The following is a 21,968-nucleotide window of genomic DNA, read 5'->3' as shown; positions in this document are numbered from 1 at the left end:
CTGATTTGGTGGTGTGGCGCTATTTCTGACTACTGTGAGAGTTTAATTGTAGGAGAAACACCTATGAGTTTAGATCTGACATTTTCCTCATGCCAAGTATTTTAACTTGGTGATAATTGTTCAAAGTTGTGAACTGATAATAATGAGTTACCATGTGATGTGTTCCCTGTATCCTGACTCAGTTGAGACATGGTGTCCAGGTGCACACAATATGCATATATCTTCATTTTGTGATGATGTGACTCCTAACAGCTTTTCCTTTTTAGAAATAAGTCAAGGAGCTTTGCTGCCAGGCCTGAGGAGCTTTCCAAAACTGTAAATAATGGAATTAAGAGACTGTATTTGACGCCTTCCATGAAACGAAAACCTAGTTTGTGCATTGAGAGGTGAGTCTGTCTTTAGCTTAGGAGAAAAAGTGCACACTGTGAGCCATCTTTTGAATGCTTACTGTTATTACGTTCATACCTTGGAGCTTTCCATGTCAGATGTTCTGAGCTGAAAGGAAAGGATTTGCTTTCCTGGCCTACTTTGTGATTCTGTGTTGACCTTCTAATGTTTTCAAGTATGGTTCTCCCTCACCTCCTTTTCTAAGTACATATAAATTATGTAGGTTTACTAAATCGTATAAAACCTTCACCAGCTCCTTTGCAAATCATGGGCTGTGTTGTTCCTTGAGAATAAAAATAGTTATTATATTATTTCAGTAAAGGCCAGTTTGGAATTAAATTTTGGATTTTTCTCTTGATGCTTGTTGCTTTGTATAGAGAGGCTTAGGATGGTGGAGTGGAATGAGGGGGGAGGAATGAAGTGGCTGCTGCATATTTACTGCAGGGTCAATGTTTCCCTTCCTGTTTGACAGTGAAAGGGCATGTTCAATATAATCGTGAGTTGTTTTATTTTTGAAAATTAGTTACATTTCTACAAAAAACATCTAAGAATATGTTACATGAAAGATTTTCTTTGTTCTACATTTTGTAGCTTCCTCTGTAGTCATTTCTCTGTTTTCCATTGGATGGCCAGTTCAATCCCTTATGCTGTTAGTTTGCTGTGAAAGATGTTAGAAAAAAAAATTCCTTTCTCTCAGCTTCCTTCAAAGAAAAAAATAATATGGTTGTAAAAACTACTGTTGAGAATTCTGAATCAAACATATCATTTTCGTTAATTTGCAGCTTTTTAAGGGATCATTTCTAAATTCTCTCTGGAATAAATGAAGTAACTGCTTTGTGTTTACAGCGTTTGAGTAATTTCACATAATAACTATTCAGGTTTTGGCACTGTCACTTCTATTAGTGAAACTAAGTTTCTGAGTTTTAATACAAACCTTGGTGCATTGGTATTATCATTCTATGTTTGAAAGCTATGTGACTCTGGAATAAAGTGTTGTAAATGACACAGTAGTAAATGAACAAGACACACAGCTGAGGTGTTGACTTTCACAGTAGCTTGTATTTTCAGTGTTGGTTTTGATGTTACCATACTCTGATGCCCCCAAAAGTTAGAGTATAAATTGCATCTTTTTTAAACTCTATGTGGTTACCAGATACTACTCAAAGGATATGAGGTTTCTGTCTCTTAATGCAAAAATCATGGTGGCTTGTCTCCAGGTTATGTTGTGCTTGTTGCTGGCACCTGCATTTCAGGCAGCCTTACAGATGCACAGAAATATTAATGTTCTCAAGATTCAACTTAACTCTTATTTTGAAATTCACATCTTTCTGTTGACATAAGTGAAAACTGTATGAGACCCGTGAGCACACATTGTTTGAAGATTTTGATGCGGTAGAGCATATTCTCACTGTTTGACTAGGACATTTCTGTCCTGTTGCATCCTGAGACCTGACGCTGCAGTCGGGAGGAGAGTGAGTATATGCAGTTCTGGCAAATGGTTATGGACTAAGTGTCAAAATCAAGGTACAAGCAGTGGGAAACTGAAGCTGAATGAGGTAGTTTCATGTCAAACTGGGTTAAAGTTAATGAAGTCTAATCAAAATGCAAACCCATAACTTTTCATGTAATTGTGCTGTGCCACTTGAATAGGTTGTGGTGAATTGTTTTAAGCACGTCTTATTTCAGAGAGACAAATCAGAACCAAAACTATGCAAATTACCTCTTCAGGTGAGTTTTGATTTGTGTATTTACAAGCTGATAGTTTCCATCTCTTTTTTATTTGCCCTGGTTTGGAATTAAAATTCTTTGCTGTTGTCATTTCTGGAGTTTGTAGGCAATAATGGTATTTCTCTTGTTTTCTAGCTTGCCATCGGAAATGCTGATGAAGGTTTTTTCCTATTTGGATGCTGTGTCACTGTTGTCTGTTGGTTGTGTGAATAGGCGCTTCTATCATCTGGCCAATGACAAGTAAGGAAGAGGGAAGCAGAAGTGCTAGTCCTAATCATGCAGCACTTGATTTTACCTGAGTTATGAGCCTTTTTAATTTACTTTCACTGATGCCAGAGCACTGATGCGTGTACCTACTGGCAATTACTCTGCTGAAAATGTACTGCAGAGCTCACAGTACAATGTGTTGTATGAAATTCTAGCTGTGCAAGCTCTGTTAAGTTTAATGGGAGTTATGAGGTGAAAACTAAATGTGTTGTTTTGAAATGTTGCTATTGGCATTTATTTTGTTGTAAAATTTGCATGTATTTGTTTGTATTCACATGCACCTGCACAGGCTTTTTGGTTCAGGAAATCCTTAGTGGTGTGTAGCCAGTAGCTTTGTAGACTTGTCGTAGCTTTCGTAATTTTGAAGTCCTATTTATGTAGCTCTTTCATCAGGTTTTTGCAGAGGGTTTGACTTAGTCAAGTGACTCACTAGCGGGTTTTATCTGTTCTTTCTGTCAAATTTTGGTGACTTCTAAATAAAGACAAAAGGGGTGAAGATAAAATACTGACACATTTCTTGTAAGCAATTGCTTATGTAGAGTTCAGAAATTGCTCTTACCAGTATCAAGAGGAGAAACCCTGGTTGGTACACAATAACTAGGATGTCTGGGTATCCTTTCTTTCTAGGCTTCTGCTGCATTAGTGTTGTTTAAATGAGAAAATGTCTTCCTATAGGAAGTTGCTGCATCTGGTATTCATCCATTTCTCACTTACTTACCAAAAACTTTAGAGTGAATTGGTTAATATTGGCGTTGACACCTTTAGAACTGATGAATTTAAAGGAAAGGCCATAATCCAGATTTATTTTTTGAGGCTGTCAGCAGGTACGTGTAGATAAAAATTGCATAGCTGACACAAATTATATATCTTAATATGTGTTTTCTGCTTCAGGATAGTAAGGTAGGATAAAAATCATTGCAGCTGTTCAAGGGAAGCTGATTCATTTGTCTCCATCTCAACAATGTGTTTTTCCATTTTCCAATCTTGACAGAGATTGCTGTATATGCACAAATGGGGTTCGAGGGAGGAATACTTTCCCTTGTCTAGGAGACTGACTGCTTCAGTGAGACCAGGTCACTTCCTCCTGCTGGATTTCAGTGGACCATCTTGAGTCCCTGAATCATGTGGTGAATTAACAGCAGTTTTAATTGAAGTCCCTGCATATATCTGTGACAATTCTGACCTTGGTTTTTAGGCAGAGTATCTTTTTGAGGATATTTCTACTCTTCTGGATATACAGTATGCTCTCCTTAAATGCAACAGGACGATCGGTCTTTCATCGTGCTGTATTTGTGCTGCCTAATGCAGTGCTCTGTCTTCAAATAACATTTATGCTTTAACAGTTCCTTGATACTGATGTCTTCAATGCAACTGTTGAAGGAAAGATGTTTGACCCCCCCTGTCAGCACCCCTCTTGGCCCATCATATGGTATTATTCCAGTCTTCCTGTCATGCAGCATGGGAAGCTGGCATAGATGGTCTGTCTGAAAGCCTGAGGGTTTTGATCAGCAGCAGAAAGTGCTTGTATAAGAGGAAGTGAGAAGCCAGAACACAGGGGAACATCTTTTTGCCATTGTGGTCAACTGATGACTGACAATGGTGCGTGTCTGATTCCAGCATTTGAGCTAGAAGTAAGAGGCTGGATTGGTTTGTTGTAACAACATCCAATAAGAGGTCTTGAGGTGAATATTATACTTAACGCTTTGAGGCAAAAGTGGTGTGTATTCTGCTGTGAAAGAGATTTGTCTGCCCGGATTTTTTCAGAAGTTGAGGATGAAGGGGCAGTGATACCTCCCTAAACACTTGTCTTTTTTTCTCCTCTGCCTCTTTGACTGAATTTCTGAGCTTCTTGAACTGATTTCTCATCTGCTTGCACAATGCTGTTTTGGGAAAGGAAGAAGCAGTATGTGAGAGTGAGGAAAAGGGTGGTAGGTGTTGGTGGCAAGTCTGTCTTCATCCAACTTAAATTGCCTGAGACTGTACCTTCAAAATGCAGGAAATGCCTACTGTTAACCCCTGTCTTTTCAGCAACATGCAGCCAGATACTGAGTATCCCTCCCCATGAAAGAAAGGATGTCTGGCTTGGGAAGGGGTTTCTACTTAACAGGAGAGGGTTATAGGAGGACATCTTACTGGACTTTTTAGGCTGAATAAGACCAGTTGGATGATACACAGCTCAATTTCCTCTGATGATGGTGGGTCAAGGACATCTCTTCTCTGTTTTCATAATCCCACAATTCTTAGCTGCTTTGGAGTTAAATAAGAATTTCCTCCCTCCGTCAGAAATGTGTTATGCCATCTGATGACTGGATTGTCTTTTATTTACTGGTCTCAAAATGGAAGTATCTTAAATCTTTGTTTTAGTTATGGGATTGCTCTTCATGTTCCCAGGCAGATTTTGGTGAAAGGAAAGTTGGAAGCTCATGTTGACTGTGAAGCCCCCTTTACCAGTCATAGAAACTTATGGCTCTGTGTGTTTTAAACAGCTTTGACTCAAAAAATGGCAGTGGGAGATTGTACACAGGTCTGCAGAGCAGCAGGCTGGAAAGTTTTTGCAAAATTCATGAGAACTTTTGCATCAATAATGAAGAGTCTGGCTCTCATCATGTGGGGACTTATTCTCAGCAGCTGATGAAGTGAGAGTGGTTTTTGTGGGTAGGAGGCAGTGTGGGATGGATTCAGTCCTTGAATGCTTTAATGCTTTAAGGAGGGGAAAAATACATTACAAAGCATGTTAGTGTAAGATTGCCTGGGGATAAATGAGGACTGGTAAAGCTAATCTTGCTGATAAATGGTAGAGAATTTCTCTTGAGAATTTGTTTCTGTTGCTATTAATTTTCTTCAGTGCAGTAGACGGTGGCTAACACTTTAAAATTAAAAAACTTATTGGAAACCTTTATTCGCAGACTGTTGTTTGAATTCTTGTACTTCTTGTACTCAGTATTCCCTGCACTGCCCTAGAGATACTCGGGTGTGGGAGGCAGAAATGTGACCTCATATTTTTCCTGACGGGAAAGAGGTGAACCCATCATTCCTGTTGCATGTTTCTTTGATCTCTTCAAAAAACCATCTCTTCTCTGAGCTTTTCAAAAGAGAGGGTAGAAGGGATTGACATGACAGTGGTACCATGACTAAACATAGGTGATTCTAATTGTCCTCCTCCACCCCAATTTTATCTAGATCTCTGTGAGAAACGTGAGGAGTCCACATTGTCTTTGTTGAGTAAGAGATACTAAAATGCTTCTTCCACTAGCTGATTTTGTGTGAGGAGGATGCATCGTTGTTTTGGGGTGGAATTCTCAAAAGTAACTGCTTAACCTTAATCAGTTTTCGCTGAAGTTGCTGAGTATGGCTGTGCTGTCTCTGATCATCATCTTACTCATCCTATATTTTCAGGAAGACAGACAAGACTTTTCTATTGTTTCCTCATGATAGCTTTCTCTCAGATATGTGCTGTTTTGCTTTGTTGTTTTGTGTTTTTGTGGTGGTTGTGGTTTTTTTTCTTTTTTTTTTTTTTTTTTTATCTGCTTCAGTGAATGTCTGTGAAGGAAGTAGCAGCATAAAGGGAAGGAAGATTTTTAAAAACCACGTACTCTAATGTGCTATTGAGAGGCATAAACCAGTGGGAAGTTCCCAATATCTGGTGATCCTACTTGCTAGAGCACTGGCTGTATGTGTGTATATATATGTATGTATGTGTGTATGTATATATATATATATATATATACTTTCTGTATATGTAGTTGAAATGTTTATCAGCCTTACTGGCAAATAGTAAGAATTAACTTTTTTCTGTTTGTTTGTTTGGTTGTTTTTTTCTCTGTGGTAGAGCAGAAGGTCATAAGTGGATCTCGTTCAGTATGTATAATTGAGAGCAAGAAATGTATTCAGAGATTCCATATTCTTTGTGATAACCTAGTAAGCCCATGAGTCATGCTGACGTCTAGCATCTTTTGGTTCCTGAGCCTTCATGTTTGCACCAGGGAAACTGACCTCATGAGCTGTTGGAAGGTCAAAATGGGGAAAAGTCCACCTGTGCCTTTGCCTTTTCTTGACTAGTACCTAGGAAGCTACAGTTTTTGGTCTTCTGTAAACTTAGATTTAGATCAAACCCAGTTTGCTGGTAATCTAGGACTTTATATTTTGTGCTAGCATTATACTTAGTGGTAGCTGAGACATACATATAAGAATAATTAACTATTCTTGAAATGTATGTGGTTTTCCTCTGTATTTTATTTTTATTTTCAGTGGAATCTGGCTGAAAATCTATTCCACTTGTTTTCAACCAAAAAGGACAATTTGGAATATGAAGTCTGAACAAACAGAAACTGTTTCCTTGGGCTGTGCTGCTCTACATGATAGAAAGCCTGGGTACTGGAAGAAGGAATACATCTTCAAACAAATAGCTGCTGTCAAAACTCGAGTAATGCGACTTGTTAAACCTGTAGATCTTTATACAGGTCTTCCATGTAAAAACAAAGAAGCTATGAAGTAAGCAATGCTTTGTCACAGAAGGTGTTTACTCGAGAACAACGTACAGAATATTAATGGCTTTGGAAATGCTGGGGGGATATAGAAATAGAGCTATAAAATGTATATTGTAATGGGAAGATACAATGATAGCCTATAAATGACCTAGCCTGAGAAACAAGTAGCAGTTAGTAGGAGTTTAAAAATTCTGTTGGAAGCATAGTTTAAGTTTTGTCAGTTTGAGAAACTTTTTTTTTTTTAAACACCCCTCTCCACTCTCACTTCCTAAATAAGAGAGCCTCTGGCTTGAGTTGGATAATTGTTCTAAAGGACAAAAATGGAAAGGAACATGTAATGGAGAAGACAAACCTATCATTTAAGGACACATCTGTTACTATACTTTGGTATAGTACAAATTGGCCATGCTTAGACATCCTGTCAACCCTAAAACTATTTGGAGCTACACCATTGCTTCCTGACCAAAGCAGAGCTCCCAGCAAGAGTGGGTGAGTTTCAACATGGGATTCTTTTGAGGTTTTTTTGGTGTAACTGGTTGATAATGTGTCTGTAGGAACTATCTGACCTTATTTTGACTTACCAAGTTAATTCTTTCTTAGAAAGCCTCTCTGTAGTATTTCTTCCAAAGCTTATGTCCTTCTCTTCATTGGTAGCTTTTTAGCAAGAAATAGATATAATCCAGCAAGCTATGACATTTATTCATAGGTTAAGGTAGCTACTGCCCTAGAAGATACTGACTGATAAGTCCTGCCTTGGAAAGCTGATTCTAAGGCATAGATACAAGTAAGCATGAAACAAACATGTAAATCTGGGAGAATTTGATGTGAGACATTTCATAGAATCATAGAATGTTTTGGGTTGGAAAGGACCTTAAAGATCATCAAGTTCCAATTTAAATTGGAACAGTTAATCAGTGTTTATGTGGGTAGAATCAGGTAATCTGTGTTACTAACATTTATTTTTTTCTATCTGATAGGTGTGTATGTGAATTCAGGGAACTTGGTGTTTGACTGCATGTGCAATATAAGTACATGCATATCAAAAAAAAAAAGTAGTGCACAGCACAATGTGGGATAGCTGTTGATTTGTAACTTAAGTATGTACAATATTTTTCTGGCATTGTATTCTGAGGAAAGATGTTCAAATTAAAAGTGTGCATTTGAGGATTGTACTTATTTGGTTGAGTATATGCAGTATCATCTACATGCTTCTTACACAAAACCCTATCAGCAGAGCTCTGAAAAGAGAGTTGTTGCTCACCTACAAAAAAAATGGTTCCTCAAGCAGAAGCTAAGTATTTGCCTAAAAAAAAAAACCAAAAAAAAACCAAACCCAAAGAGAAGCCTTTTGTGTAAAGTCAGCTAAACAAATCTTGCAGTCAAATTATGTGGGAAATGTAGTTGTTTTACCAAGATGATGATTCGTATATAGAAAATAGTAAAAGAAAACTTGCAGGCAGTTAGTGTATTTATTTCACAGAACGATAAGTTGTTAGATTTTGTGAATATACATGAGGGTAATGATTTCACAAATATCAGAATGTTACTGAGATTGTTAAGAATATAAGGAGCTAGTGCAGGGACTTTGGAAAAGTCCCTGTATTTATACAAGTCTGATTGACTTAAAGATGGAAAGGGTTGATGTCCCATCCCTGTCCCAAATCTTACAGTTAAAGGTAAGATGACTAAGTTCCTGTCAGTTGCTGTCTTCCTAGCAGTGTGCTACTAGGTAGGTGATACTACTGTGATACTGTTGGGAAACTGAGGAACAGTTTTGAAGAGCCTAAGTTGCAAAGGGTTTTATAAAGAGTTATTTCTCCATTCTGAATATATAACACAGACTCTGCTTTCTGCTCTTTTTTATACATTGTTAGCCAATAAGAATCCCTATGAAGTGTGAACTTTGGGTAAAAGGTGTTATGGCGCTAAATGGCTTTAATTGCAGTCAAAATCTAGAAATAATTTTTATAAAAAAGGAAAGCTTCCTCTAGCAGAAGCTTTTAATTTATTATACATACTTTCCTTGGAATTTTGCTTCTGTGAAGGAAGAATTTACCTTCTTAGCAGCTTGCGTCATACTGACAAATGTTCAGTGTTTCCATCTCGTAGCAACATATTATTAAATCCAAATTGTAAAGTAATTCTGTGGCTATTTTGAAATATTGGGCAAGCATATAAGTTTTTTTTTTCTTCTTTGTAAAGTAGTATGTTAGGCCATCCTATTATGGCTTTTTTTTTTTTATTTTCTTGTTAGGTGTTGAGATCCTGCTAGTGTGCTGTAGTTATTCAGAAGTAAAGTTTATAGCTGTGCGTGCTGAATGCTTTCCAAACCGTTTTCATCATGTGCTGTTGGTCAGACTTAAGAGTTAAAAATGAAATTAGGCTGAACTTTTACACAAATAAGGAGACATAGTCTTGTTCTGTATGTTCTTTTCAAAGACCTCGTCGACGTTCCTTCATTGCTGAATACCATCTTGCTAACCTGACTGAAAGCAGTGTAGCAGTTGGTGCTGATAAGCTTGTCCAGCTCTTCAGTCTGAATCCAGGACTCATCATAGGACTTTGGAAGGTAAGATAACATTTTGTTTCAATACTTTATTACAACTTGAAGAAACAGATTCTTTTGCCTTATAGATTGGGATTTGGGGAGTTTTTTTGGGTTGGTTTTTTTTTTTCATCTTTCTTTTTTTCTTTGGATTTTGAAAGATCTTGTCTAAACCAACAACAAGAAAATACAGCTAGGGACAGCTAGTTGATGATTTATTGAATTGTGAAGGGCTGTCACAGGAGTATCTGTACTCTTCAGAAAATCCACCTCTAATGAAAAGAACAGTTATGTATCACAGTATATTAGATACTGTACTGATCTTATTTCTGTATTCAATTGTATTTATTTTGCAGTCTTCACATGCCGAAGTTTGATATCCTAAAGACATTTTAAATAGAATGGTTTGAGGAGAGATGTGCCGCTTCTCCTGACTCATGCCTTGCCTTGTCCCCATCACTCAGTGTGATGAATTCCCACAAAGCAACTTTGCTTAGTTGTTTCCTTTAATCTACGTCACCAGGTAGTCATATCCTGCTCCAGCAGTAGGAACTCTGTAAATCATGCCCTTTTGGGGATATTCAATTCTTGGTGTTAAGGGGTTAGTCTTTGTAGGCTGTGTGTAGAGATTAATGTCTTCAGAGAGCAGCACAGAATATCTGAAGTAGATTTCTGCTCTAAAGGAATCTGTGTCTTTGCACTGTATACACTGGGACCTAGGTGTCTGCCTGAAGTTCATACAGTTAGGTGCTATGGAAGCCTATCTTGGGTGTTCTGCACTTGGGCTGAATTCAGAGGTGGCAGTCCTTTCTTCCTCCCCCAGCCATGTTAATAACATAGACTTATATTATTTGGCACTGGCAAGGAACTTCTCTCAGGGAGCCTGTGAACAGTTGCTCTAAGCTGTGTCTCATTTCCAGCTGGAAACTCTGCTACCTCAAATGTGCACTATCACCAGAGGAATTGTTTAAAGCCACAGAAGGAATATTTGTTTCACCCTGTTGTGGTTTATAAGCCACGGGGACAGTTTTTTCTAAACACCTGGTGGGCTGAGGCAGGACAGGGAGGGTTTCACTCACCACTCAGGGTCACGGGCAAGAAACCAACATGACTTGCGAAGAACAAGAAAACAATTGAATTTATTAACTATTTACAACAAGAAGCAAGATACTGAAAGAGAGAAACCACATCTTAAAAAGGCACTTCTCCCCCACCCCTCCCTTCTTCCCAACACCCAAAGGCTTTGTTCTGTACCTTCTGTACCTGGGCTACGGCAGGTTGGTTCGCAGAAGCCGGGCAGGTGGCTGGACGGCCGGACCAGCCCGCCCAAGCCGGGCCCTGCCCAGGGTCACACCAACCTGTTGTTCTGTGCCCCCTCTTAAATATGTGATTCGCAGAGGCGCCGATTGGCTCAGCCCTGGCCTGGGGTGGGTCCAGCCTGAAGCTGGGGAAACTTCCAGTAGTTTCTTACAGAGACTAGATCGGTGGTACCTTTCCCCCACTCCCCCTTCCGGTTACCAAACGCTTGGAGCTGGGGGGTGGGGTGGGGGTGAACCCTTAACAGTCACTTACAGGAGGGAGCCACTGCTGTAACCCCTCCCTTGCTGCCCGCAGAGCTGGAGTCCAGGGAAACCTTTTTCAGCTACTTACGGAGCCATTACTGTGGCCCCTCCCTGCTACCAGACAAAACCCCCCCACAAAACCATAACACACTCTTACATAAGGTATCCATTTCCTAGGAAACTTGAGACTGGCTGACCTATATGAGCCTATTACGGGTTGTCTCAATCTATGAAAAACTCTGATAAGTGAACAACGTTTTATTTTGTATCTTCAGAAGTTAAGTAGATTGGTGTCCCTTGTGGTGTTGTCCCTATGGTCTCGCTACCGTGTTTCCCTTTCCCATGCTCGGAAAGAGAACTCTTGCAGCACCTGGAAATGGTTCAATCATAGCTAAGTTCCACAAAGTTGTTAAGCATCAAGTGCCTCACTCTAGTATATTTTTCCTGCCCACTTTTCTGAACAGCTGTTCTTATTCTCTGTGTGGGCAAAGTAACATTAGGCAGTTAACTGTAGATGGGTGTAATAATCATAAATGCCACACATCTTGGTTTTTTACACATAGCTTAGCTGTGTAACAGAAATTGTTGGTGCTAGTAACCTAGGACAGGTTATGTGGGCCTTCTTCTATCTGGCTAGAGAAAGACTGAGAGACTCTATGTGATTAATAAAGCTCTGTCACTATATCTTTCATAGCTGTAATTTTGCACTACAAAAGTACAGCTGAAAAAAAAAGTTTGAGTAGGGGATGTAATTTTCAGTTTGGTAGCCCAGGAAGATGAAAACAATAGTTACCTACTTTTCAGGACAGTAATAGCCTGCTGGCAGTGAATGATTTTGCTGTTGACTTAGGTATTTGAAAATGTAGGACTTAAAAATGCATTTTTCTTTTTTTTAAAAAAACAGCTGGACTAGCATTCTGTAGTCTTGATGTAAATAGATACCTTTGGCTGTGTTCAGTTCTCATATTGAGCTCTGAAGTTTTCTTTGAGCTATGTAGGCCTATAGAAGGTATGCCTTACTGTTTTCCCAGGAGTACGTAATCTGGTGAAGACATCTGGGATTTTACTTTGAAATTCAATATTTATATTAAATAGCTTTGTATTCCTCACTGATGTTAGCCCTCTCTGCAGATAGTTCCTTACATATGAAAAGAAGCTTGATGCTTATGTATTTAGTAGATGAGAGTAAGGCCCGTTTGACTCTTTTTAGGTATCTGGTTTAAAGTAGCAAGTAGAACTAAAGAAGCACAATTCATGGGTTGCTGCTGCATAGCTAGTTTCCCTCCCTTTGCCCATAATATAGAAAAGTTGTGATCTTTTACATGTATTCTGTACTCTTGTGAAAAGATAGAAGCAGTTAAAGTGTTAAAGCAAGCCATTATTAAAATTGTTACAGTAACTGGCAGAGTAATAAGCAGCAGCATTTATCTCTGAATTTTAATGTTCAGGAAGACCTTGTGAAAAAAAAGTATTTCCAGATGAAAATACATCTACTTTAATTAACTTTTCAGGAGAAAAATGAAATTGCTTTTGTTATGGCGAGTCTTCATTATCATCAACTTCTTGAGAGAAGCACTTTGGGTTCTGCTGCTGTGTAAGTTTTGGTTTCTCCTTTGTGAGTAATAAAGATAACCTTTTGAATAAAGCTTTGAGTTCTACAGTTAAAATTGACTGCTGGCAAGAGGCTTATATTTAGGCAGTAATTAACTATTCATGTTTAATATAAACAACAGTTACAGTAGCTATATACAAAGCTGTAGAAGTATTTTCATATTAAAATGTTGCCATTGTTATTCTATTAAGGAGATAATACAGTCATACAAGTGTACTAGTACTTGATGTATTGAGAAAGTTAGAAATACACTGGCCATACTTTCTCCCTTTTCACAAGCAGTCTTTTTATTCCCTCTTTCTATCAGAAAGACCTAGAAAAGAGGGAGACATTTTAGAAAGTAGAAAAATAATCTTTATCGCTGTAAAAGGGGAGAGAAGAATTCTAGTAGACTAGTAAGGTGCCTGCATTTATCTTTCATTCCTGTTGAAAAACTAGCTGGATTTCCTATGAAGTATTTGTTTGTATGTGTATTTTGCAGTGTGTAATATAATAGCTGTTTATACACTCTAAACTGTTCAAAAGGATTGAGTTTTTTAGCTTTAGAGGATGATTTGAGGGATTTATTCCCCCCCCCAGCACACCCCCTCAGCTTTCTGCTCAGATATGGTTAGAATCATAAAATCATAGAATGGTTTGGGTTGGAAGGGACCTTAAAGGTCATCAAGTTCCAACGCCCCTGCTATGGGCAGGGACACCTCCCACTAGACCAGGTTGCTCAAAGCCTCATCCAGCCTGGCCTTGAACACCTCCAGGGATGGGGCATCCACAGCTTCTCTGGGCAACCTGTTCCAGTGTCTCACCACCCTCAAAGTTGAAAAATTTCTTCCTAATGTCTAGTCTAAATCTGCCCTCTTCCAATTTAAATCCATTACCACTCATCCTGTCATTACATGCCTTTGTAAAAAGTCCCTCCCCAGCTTTCCTTCAGGCCATGTTTCATTTAGGTACTGGAAGGCTGCTGTCAGGTCTCCTCTGAGCCTTCTCTTCTCCAGGCTGAACAACCCCAACTCTCTCAGCCTGTCCTCATAGGGGAGGTGCTCCAGCCCTCTGACCATCTTTGTGGCCCTCCTCTGGACCTGCTTCAACAGCTTGATATTCTTCATGCGTTGTGGGGCCCAGAATTGGACACAGTACTCCAGGTGGGGCCTCACGAGAGCTGAGTAGAGGGGCAGAATCACCTCTTTCGATCTGCTGGCCACACTCCTCTTGATGCAGCCCAGGATCTGGTTGGCCTTCTGGACCTGAGTCGCACACTGCCAGCTCATGTTCAGGTTTTCATCTATCGACACCCCCAAATCCTTCTTCTCAGGGCTGCACTCAAGCCATTCTCCTCCCAGCCTGTATTTGTGTTTGGGATTGTCTTGACCCATGTGCAGGACCTTGCATTTGGCTTTGTTGAACTTCATGAGGCTGGTATCTACTGGTAGTCTTATGTGCCTGCTATAACTTAGTATTGCTCTTTTCACAACAGAAAGTAAGATTTAACACAATCTCTCTTACTACCAAATAGGATCCGATGTGGGAGCTGCTCAGTTGCCTCTGGGATTTGGGCTCTTCTGGTCATTTGTATGCGGTAGTTTCTCTTTCAGGTTAGGCACAGACAAAATTATTCAATAACTGCTATTCCAGAGAAGTCTGTAGCTAGTTGGCTTTTAGATTTGTAGTTAAGCCGATGCATTTTTTTGCATAAGCAAGTCCATATTTTGGAGTTTAACAGATGTACCTTTTAAAGTTGACTGCTGTATTTTCTGCCTTTGGCTAGGCTGGACAGCTGATTATAAGTATTAGACACTGTATTAGCTTAAAAGAAGTGTCATGAGCTGGGGATGTTTGATTTTCAAAAGCTTTACTAAAGAAGAAAAGTTGTGTCTTCTAATATTTTTTCCCCTCTTAAAACCTCTCCTAAGATGTGTAGGGCTACTCACTGTATCTCTTTCTGTTAAGTCATTCCCCCTTTCGTAACGCTATTATTTTTTTTTTTTTTTTAAGTCAATATGCCCTTCCACCTAATAAACCTGTATTGGATGATATTGACCCAGAATATGGACTGCATGACTACAATCTACATCTTGATATGCACTGTGGAAGCTACACCTATTTGTGTGGAACATTCAAGAGCCTCTTCTGCAGAAAAGGTAGAGTTGATAGAAAAGGAATGTCTGTTTTTAAAATGATCCCTGCTGTTCTGTTTTCACTCTTATATCCAATATCTCTATTTTAAGGGGAGAAACTGAAATGGATCTTTAAGAGTAAGCTATCTTTTTGTTCACTGTGTGATTTCTTTATATCTGCATGGTGTGTTATGTGGTGTCATAAGCTTGCTCTATATGAAGTCTGCCTGCTATTACATTGACATAGTGTCAGGCCTGAGATACAAGTTCTGCAGATTGTCAGGATATTTTTGTTTGGTTCAGTGCTGAGTTAATAATGCAGTGGAACAGCTTTTGGTGCATGCTGATGTTTCTTCTGCTTGTATACTATAAGGAAGACTGAGCTTTTCCTCATACATTTTGGAGATCTGTTTCTGTAGAATTCTTCTCAAGTATACTTTAGGTGCATTGACAGATTAAACATTTCAATATATTTATATAAATACTGTGAACTTTAAGATTTATAGCTTTCATTTTGGTCAGTTTCAGATTGTTTATTCTGACATCCTTTAATTGTGTGATAAACAGTTTCAGTGATTGTTTTTAACTGTGCTGCTTTTGTTTGGTTCTTAGCATTTCTTTTAATGAGACATGATTGGCTCTCCTTGTTGTTCATGTGCAGCCCAACTTAATTCTGCTAGGGTTTTGCGAAATGTATGGGTGATTTCACTTTTGACTTAACTTCGACACAACCCTGCCTACAGCTACACAGCTGTCTTTCTGTCAGCAGACAGATGAAAATATCAAACAATTAAACATTGTAAATTAATTATTGCTCCCCAGTATTTTCCTGATAACACTATTAATAGGCCTTCTGTTGATTTCAGAAGATACTGGTTTTGATGAAGACAGTAGAGGGCACTGTTATCAGGCTTGAGTGTTTTTATAGTGTTAGAACAAATTTCCCCATTACTTTTTTTTTTAATTTGTATTTGATGACTCCAAGAACTGTCATTTAGACTGTAGCCTTGTGCACAGTGTGGAGTGTTGTAGTCCTTTGAATTTGAAACATAATTGTTTTCAGATTTCTGAAGAGCTCCAAGCTTGAAATAAAGGAATACTTATAAGGGTAAAATTTCAGTGAAATTCTGTCCATGTAGCAGTAGAAATCTCTCCTGAGGTGTTGTTCAATACAGGAGTTGTCTTTATACCCTCAAAAAAAAAATTATTCTGTAAATTGGACAGAGGGTTGGGTTTTGGGCTTGCTTTTTTTTTTTTTTTTTTTTTTTTTTAAGGTGAATGTCATGTTTTATTTTCTAAAATGAAAATTTTGTGCTCCTAGCAATACAGCTGTACAAGAGAAAGCAGTATGTGGCACACTTGTCTTTGTTGGTATCACATTTTTTCTGCTTGGAAACTACTTCTGTTAAAGATTAAGCTGATGTTTATGCAAATTGTAGCAAATGTCCAGGAGCTACAGTTGTGATGCTATCTCACTTTGATTGTCAGAGAATCTGTTTTATGGTCACGAGCGTTTTCTGAACTGTTTTGGTTTTGTGTCCTTTAGCTGTGTGACAGCCACTAGATTCTGCTCTCACAGGACATCAACCAGCTGAAGCCATGGTTCTGCAGGCTCATTTGTCATCTAGTCCCTTCCATGTACTTGCACGATAATTCCTTTTGGAAAATGCTTGATTTCCTCCGTAGTTTGTGTTCAGAAATGATGTAGTGAGGCAGCTTATGGCTGTCTGCTGTCGCCTATCTTCACAGCAATTTGTTGTTCGCTTTGCCCTTTCTGGTAAACATGGTGTTTCTGAATGTGGCCAGCAGTGTAGCTTTGTCTCAGCTGGTTGTATTTGATGGTTTGCATTTTGCTTTTAGGCTCCATTCTAATTATACTCTTTGCCCCTTTCTTTGGGAGAGCTCCCAAGCATGATGGTCTCTTACAGAGTGAGAAGTCTTACAGTTTCTTAAAGTTCTCTATGCAATCCAGATTTACTTTAAATTATGGATGTGATGTGCCAATGACAGTTTCCACAACCTGAAACACAGATCAATTGTCAGCTATTAGACTCGTGTTTCACTTATTTATTTGTTTCCATTAGGAAGCTGTAGTCACTCCTAGGTTACCAGGGAATGCCCATTTGTTATTCTGCAGAATAAATGATTTAATTGTTCATGTTTAGTTTTATTTTTGTCTGCTTTTTGTTAGTGTTCATTAATGTTGTGCTTCATTTTGTAGCTCTATTTTCAATTCTTTCTGCAAAATTCTTAACATTAAATTAAAAAGTTATATCACACTTCACTGAACCAAGTGGATGTCTTCAGATCTTATTAATACTTCCACTGCAGTAGCTAGCTGTTTTGCCACTCTGTTCTGGCTGTTTTTTAGGATTTTGTGCTTCCTTCCATTTAAACAGAATTGGTAATATGGTCTTGTTGACAGATACTGTAGGGTGAATATGCTAAATACGTTCAAATTCAGTTGAAAGCATTAGAAAACTTCTTGTTTTCAGGAAGCAGTGACAGGCTTTTCATATGACTCATAGAAGCCATGACTACTACATCCAGCTTTTTAATAAACATTCTTGAAATTTATTTACCTAGGTTTTCAACTCTTTAAGCATAGCTTTGTAGCCATATGGTAGTCTAAGCTTTGGCTTTTCAGTGTTGTTCCTTGCTGATGTAAGTTGATGTGTTGTGCTTGTAAAATGTAATGGGGTGATTTTTGTGTGTTTAGAGAGCTTTTAAGATTTGTTTGTAAAATATCACATCATGTATTTGAAATGTTTTTGCTTGACCTTGAAGATTGATTTGCAAGTTTAAATGACCATTTCAGCATGGTAAGGCTGGTTGCTGCCACCAGAATTAGTGTTAAGCACAGCCTTTCCTGTGAAAGTAACAATCAAATTACAACTTGCAACACAGGTTTGGTTAGCAAAACAGACTCAATTGGCTTTTAGCTAAAATAAGTGCCTTTGAACTACTGGTCTATTTGTTTCCTCTGAGGTTTGTCTACGTGATACATCTTCTCTATATTGGTATTCCCTTTATTTGGATGTATGTGTTCCCTATAACCTACACTGATTACAGGTCTGCTTTGCTACTATATATGTCTTTCGTATAGATATTATAAGAGGACAATGAAACAAATTCTAGATCAAGCTGAAGAAAGCCCTGCCCAATTTGCTTCCTCTGTTTCCCTTGGCATGTTTAACAAAGCTTGCTCTGCCCTTTAATTTCCTTTTCTCCTCTGACTGCGATGAGGCAGGGGAGATTTCAGTACTTAGCACTTCATCTTCTTGCTGATTTCTAGGCATACTTTTTCTTTCTTCTGGATATGATGACTGCAATGGAGCTTTTATATTTAAAAAAAAAATTATAAAGACTGGATTAACTAACCCATGAATAATTAGACATTAGATTCCTGATCTGTGTCACCTATTTCCATTCTAGCATGAAGCTAAGAAGTAACTGCAATAGGGGATTTATAACTTATACCTTAGCCAGGTGACCTATCTAGCGATGCATCAGTTCATATTATTAATGCAATAGCAGTGATGTCCTGGGCATCATTAATTTATTAGGAGTATGCTTTTTTCTGTTTCTTTTTGTTCCATCGATATTTTAATTTGTTTTGAATGAGTGGGAGGGATAGCTGCTTCCATTGAAATGTCAGTCGCAGGTAACGGAATAGTCCTTTGGAAAAAATGCTTGTTGGCTTATGTTGTTTAAGGTCTCTCGTATAAAAGCTCAACTTTAAATGTGGGCTTTAAATGTTCACTCTGCAAAGCTTGACTGTTTATCTAAAATATTTTTGTCTTGAATGAAATCTTGTAATTGGATTTGATTTACTGAGGTTTGGAACTGAACCATTTGGGTGCGTATCAACTTAATAGCCTTTTTTTGCACTTTGAGCTGCATCTTGAAAGTGAATTCTGTTTACATTTTCCTCTCTGAGTTCTCTGGGACTTCACTGCAAGGACAGTGGGTATTACTGTCTAGAGTGATGCATTTTCCTTCAACCATACAAAGTATTTCCAGGGCATAGTCATGTTGCTTTCATTGTATTCACACTCTTATTCCAGACATTGTTTGTACTGAAAAACCTGCTGCTTCTATCCTGTCATGTGTTGGGCTGCTTCTTCCACATGCAAAGTGTTCTTCTGACTCCCTGCTCTGGGTGATGTCTTTCCAGCTCTCTTTCTCTGTCACCCAACAAAGGCTTTTGCTGCTCCTTCACACAGACTTTAGCTTTTTAACTCAAAGCCAGTCTTTCTGACGTTGCTTCTTTTGTCTTCAGCCTTATGCTGCTACTTGGGCTAAACAATTCTCTCTTTTTTCACCTCTGCCACCTATATCTTATAACTCTTCAAGCCCCTTCAGTTATCATCTTACCATCCAGGGCCTGCTACTGGATCCTGACAAGCAGTATTTCATGGGAATTTCTTCTCTCCCTTCCTGTCTGTCTCCTGCAAGTGCCAAGTGCTAGATACTTAGTTCTGTTCCTTTTTTTTTCCCCCTACTTGAGGTCTCCAGTGCTTTCATTTGCTCTTTTAAGAGAGAAACTCTTGTTCAAGGAAATTTGTTTAAGGGATGTCCTACTAAGAAACTTGGTTGTGTCACAATGTGATGCTTGCTTCTTTTTTTTTTTTTTTTTTTTTTTTTTTTTTTTGTCAGAGATCCTGTTTGTTATGATGTACCCCAAATTCTAATGAAACTGTTGGACTCCCTGGTTAACTTTCCCCCTCCAATAGCAAGGGAAAAAAGAACAATTAAAAAGTCAATCTCTTCCAGGGGAAAGGGAAGACATACCCAAGAAATATGGTTATGTGTAGTAATAACATTTAAAAAAATAAAAATCTTAATAGCTGTCAAAAAATGAAAGTGAGCCTTTGGAAAGCTATTTAAAAAATGAACAAATCCATAATTTTGAAACTTGATTTAAATCAAGGCATACTGCTTGTCAGTTTAAATGATTCAATATCCTTTCCAGGGCGGACTGATTGTTATCCTTATACCCTGTTGTATAGGGTTATTTGAGTTACCAGACAGAGCAGAGAGATTAAAAGAACAAGAAAAAAAAAAAAAAAGAGAGGGGGTATCTCATAATTTATTTCACATGTTCTGTGTTGAGCTCCACTTACGGGAAATGGGCAGTGATGGAGGCACTGGTGGCATGAAAGTGAAATACTGAACATGAAATTTACTCCTTGCATCCTTGCGTAAGTCCTTTAAGTGGCATTCAGTTTTTATACTCAAATATACCAATTTTTTTTTTAGCTGCTGCTTCTACTGTGGATCACAGAATCAAAGCCCTGAACTGCAACTTAAGTTCTCTATAATGTGCTTGATACCTAGCTGTTGGTGTAAGTCAGGGTTCCTTATTGGTGAGTGGGAGGAAACTGAAGATGAGAGAAACAGGGAGAAATTTTACAGTGTACTTGGGCTTAGTTTGATTTGTAGTAGTATAATGTTGTATATTGTTAATATTTTCAGGTGACATTGCAAATGGATATTTGAGGCTTACAGTTGTAAGCTTAAAGGATAACACGAAGCACTTGCCTCTTATTGGGACACTTGGCTTATCCTGGGAAACAGATGTGTTTAAAGGCAATGTAAAGGTCAGTCAGAAATATTTTTTTGTTTCTGGAAATGCTTATCTCAAAACAGAATTATGTTATGCATCCTAAATATGCTAATTAAAAAAAAAAAAAAAGCTTTTTATTTGTGGAAGGTGTCTGTAACTAGAAAAAAACCCCCCTCAATTCAAATATTGCAAAAACGATGTGAATTTTGTGGAAAAAAGGTTTTATCATTTCTGTCTTAGAGCCTAGATTGCATGATAGACCCATTATGCCTGTGTGATGATTCCAGTGCTTTCCACTCAGCAAAGATGCTGTGACTATCCAGCACTGCTTGGAAATGCTGGATGAAAAATGTGCTGCAGATGGGCTTTTTGAGGGGATTTTTTTTTTTATTTTTTTTTCCAGACAATAAGTCTTGAACCCCTAGGGTAATACTCTGCAGTTTTGTTCTAGCATGTATGTGCAATGAAAGCTAGAAACTGTTGGAGAATGTTAAAATGCCGATGGACACAGGCAGAAACTACAGTCCACATGCATGCAGCCAGCATCTGGCTTTCAAGTCATGTACATGAAGCATGTACATGAATCAGCTGGATTAACTGTATTTTAGGGGAATTCTCACTTGTTCTCTTGTATAAAAGTCCTAAAAGAATAATTTTAAAGAAAGTTTGAGAATGGGTTTTGTAACAGTGGTAAAGGCATGTAGTTTTAAATGTACTTCAGCTGCTTGAATGTTTCAGAAGTAACAAAAATTCTGATAAATGTAACTTAAGCACTACTGAAAAATTATCTGGTTCAATAGTTGATTTCAATTTTGGCACTTGCATTGTAAACATAGTAAAAATAAAACTCATTTCTGTTAATCCTGCATCAGTGTGGAATGGAATACTATTTGATAACATATGATTTTGCTCACAGATGTTGACATACTTGTTTTACAGTTTAAAGTGTCAGCTAGCTTTCCTATGCAATGAGGAATATAAAATTTATCTTAAAGCTTTGTAGTATCTGTTTGGAACATAAACTACAGTTGAGTTTGGACCACAGCTTCCATTTAATCCTCATTCTCTAATTGCTCGTAGCAATTTTTTTGCTTCCAGTTTTTTTGAGTTGAGTTTTTGTTTTCAAAAGAAAAATAAATCCTTTCCCTGTATATGTTAATAAAAATATTTTATGTTGGTAATTAGAAGGAATTCAAGCTAACAAGAAAACACTTTTAAGACAATTGTTTGCCATCTTTCTTTGATTGCTGTGAATGTTCATTGAGAACTATAATGCAGAATAGGTGCTTTTTTGAGGCTTCTGAAAAAGTTTAGACTTGAATTAGTTTATTTTTATTGTGTATCCCATTAATTTGCTTAGAACTATTTGCATGCTTAAAGTTATTGGGATCTTAGCTTGTAATTACAGAATATGCTTCATTTGCTTGAAAAGCATATCATAGAATCATAGAATCATTAAGGTTAGAAAAGACCTCAAGGATCATCAAGTCCAACCGTCAACCCACACCACCTAACTCACTAAACTGTGTCCCTAAGCACCACATCTACACGTTTCTTGAACACGTCCAGGGATGGTGACTCCACCACTTCTCTGGGCAGCCTGTTCCAATGCCTGATTTTCAGTGAAGAAATTTTCTTCTTTCAGTGAAGAAATCTTTTCCAATATAAAGCCTAAACTTCCCCTGGTGCAACTTGAG

The 21,968-nt window shown here is 38.1% G+C and overlaps 1 protein-coding gene across 1 annotated transcript; it reads left to right on the top strand.

The window, feature by feature from the left end:
- Positions 1-266: 266 nt before the first annotated feature.
- Positions 267-20,305, top strand: FBXO15 (F-box protein 15; the record flags this gene model as incomplete). Its single annotated transcript, XM_010073346.1, has 8 exons — positions 267-386; positions 2,251-2,355; positions 6,631-6,873; positions 7,149-7,358; positions 9,309-9,438; positions 12,488-12,570; positions 14,581-14,726; positions 20,181-20,305. Coding segments are annotated over 8 exons (1,162 nt in total), but the record flags the coding sequence as incomplete, so codon positions are not given.
- Between the last annotated feature and the right edge of the window lie 1,663 nt (positions 20,306-21,968).

This window comes from Pterocles gutturalis, unplaced genomic scaffold (assembly GCF_000699245.1).
Source record: "Pterocles gutturalis isolate BGI_N339 unplaced genomic scaffold, ASM69924v1 scaffold12697, whole genome shotgun sequence".
Classification (NCBI taxonomy): Eukaryota; Metazoa; Chordata; class Aves; order Pterocliformes; family Pteroclidae; genus Pterocles; species Pterocles gutturalis.
The sequence above is the reverse complement of the archived record's forward strand: the minus strand, read 5'-3'. Positions and strand labels throughout refer to the sequence as shown.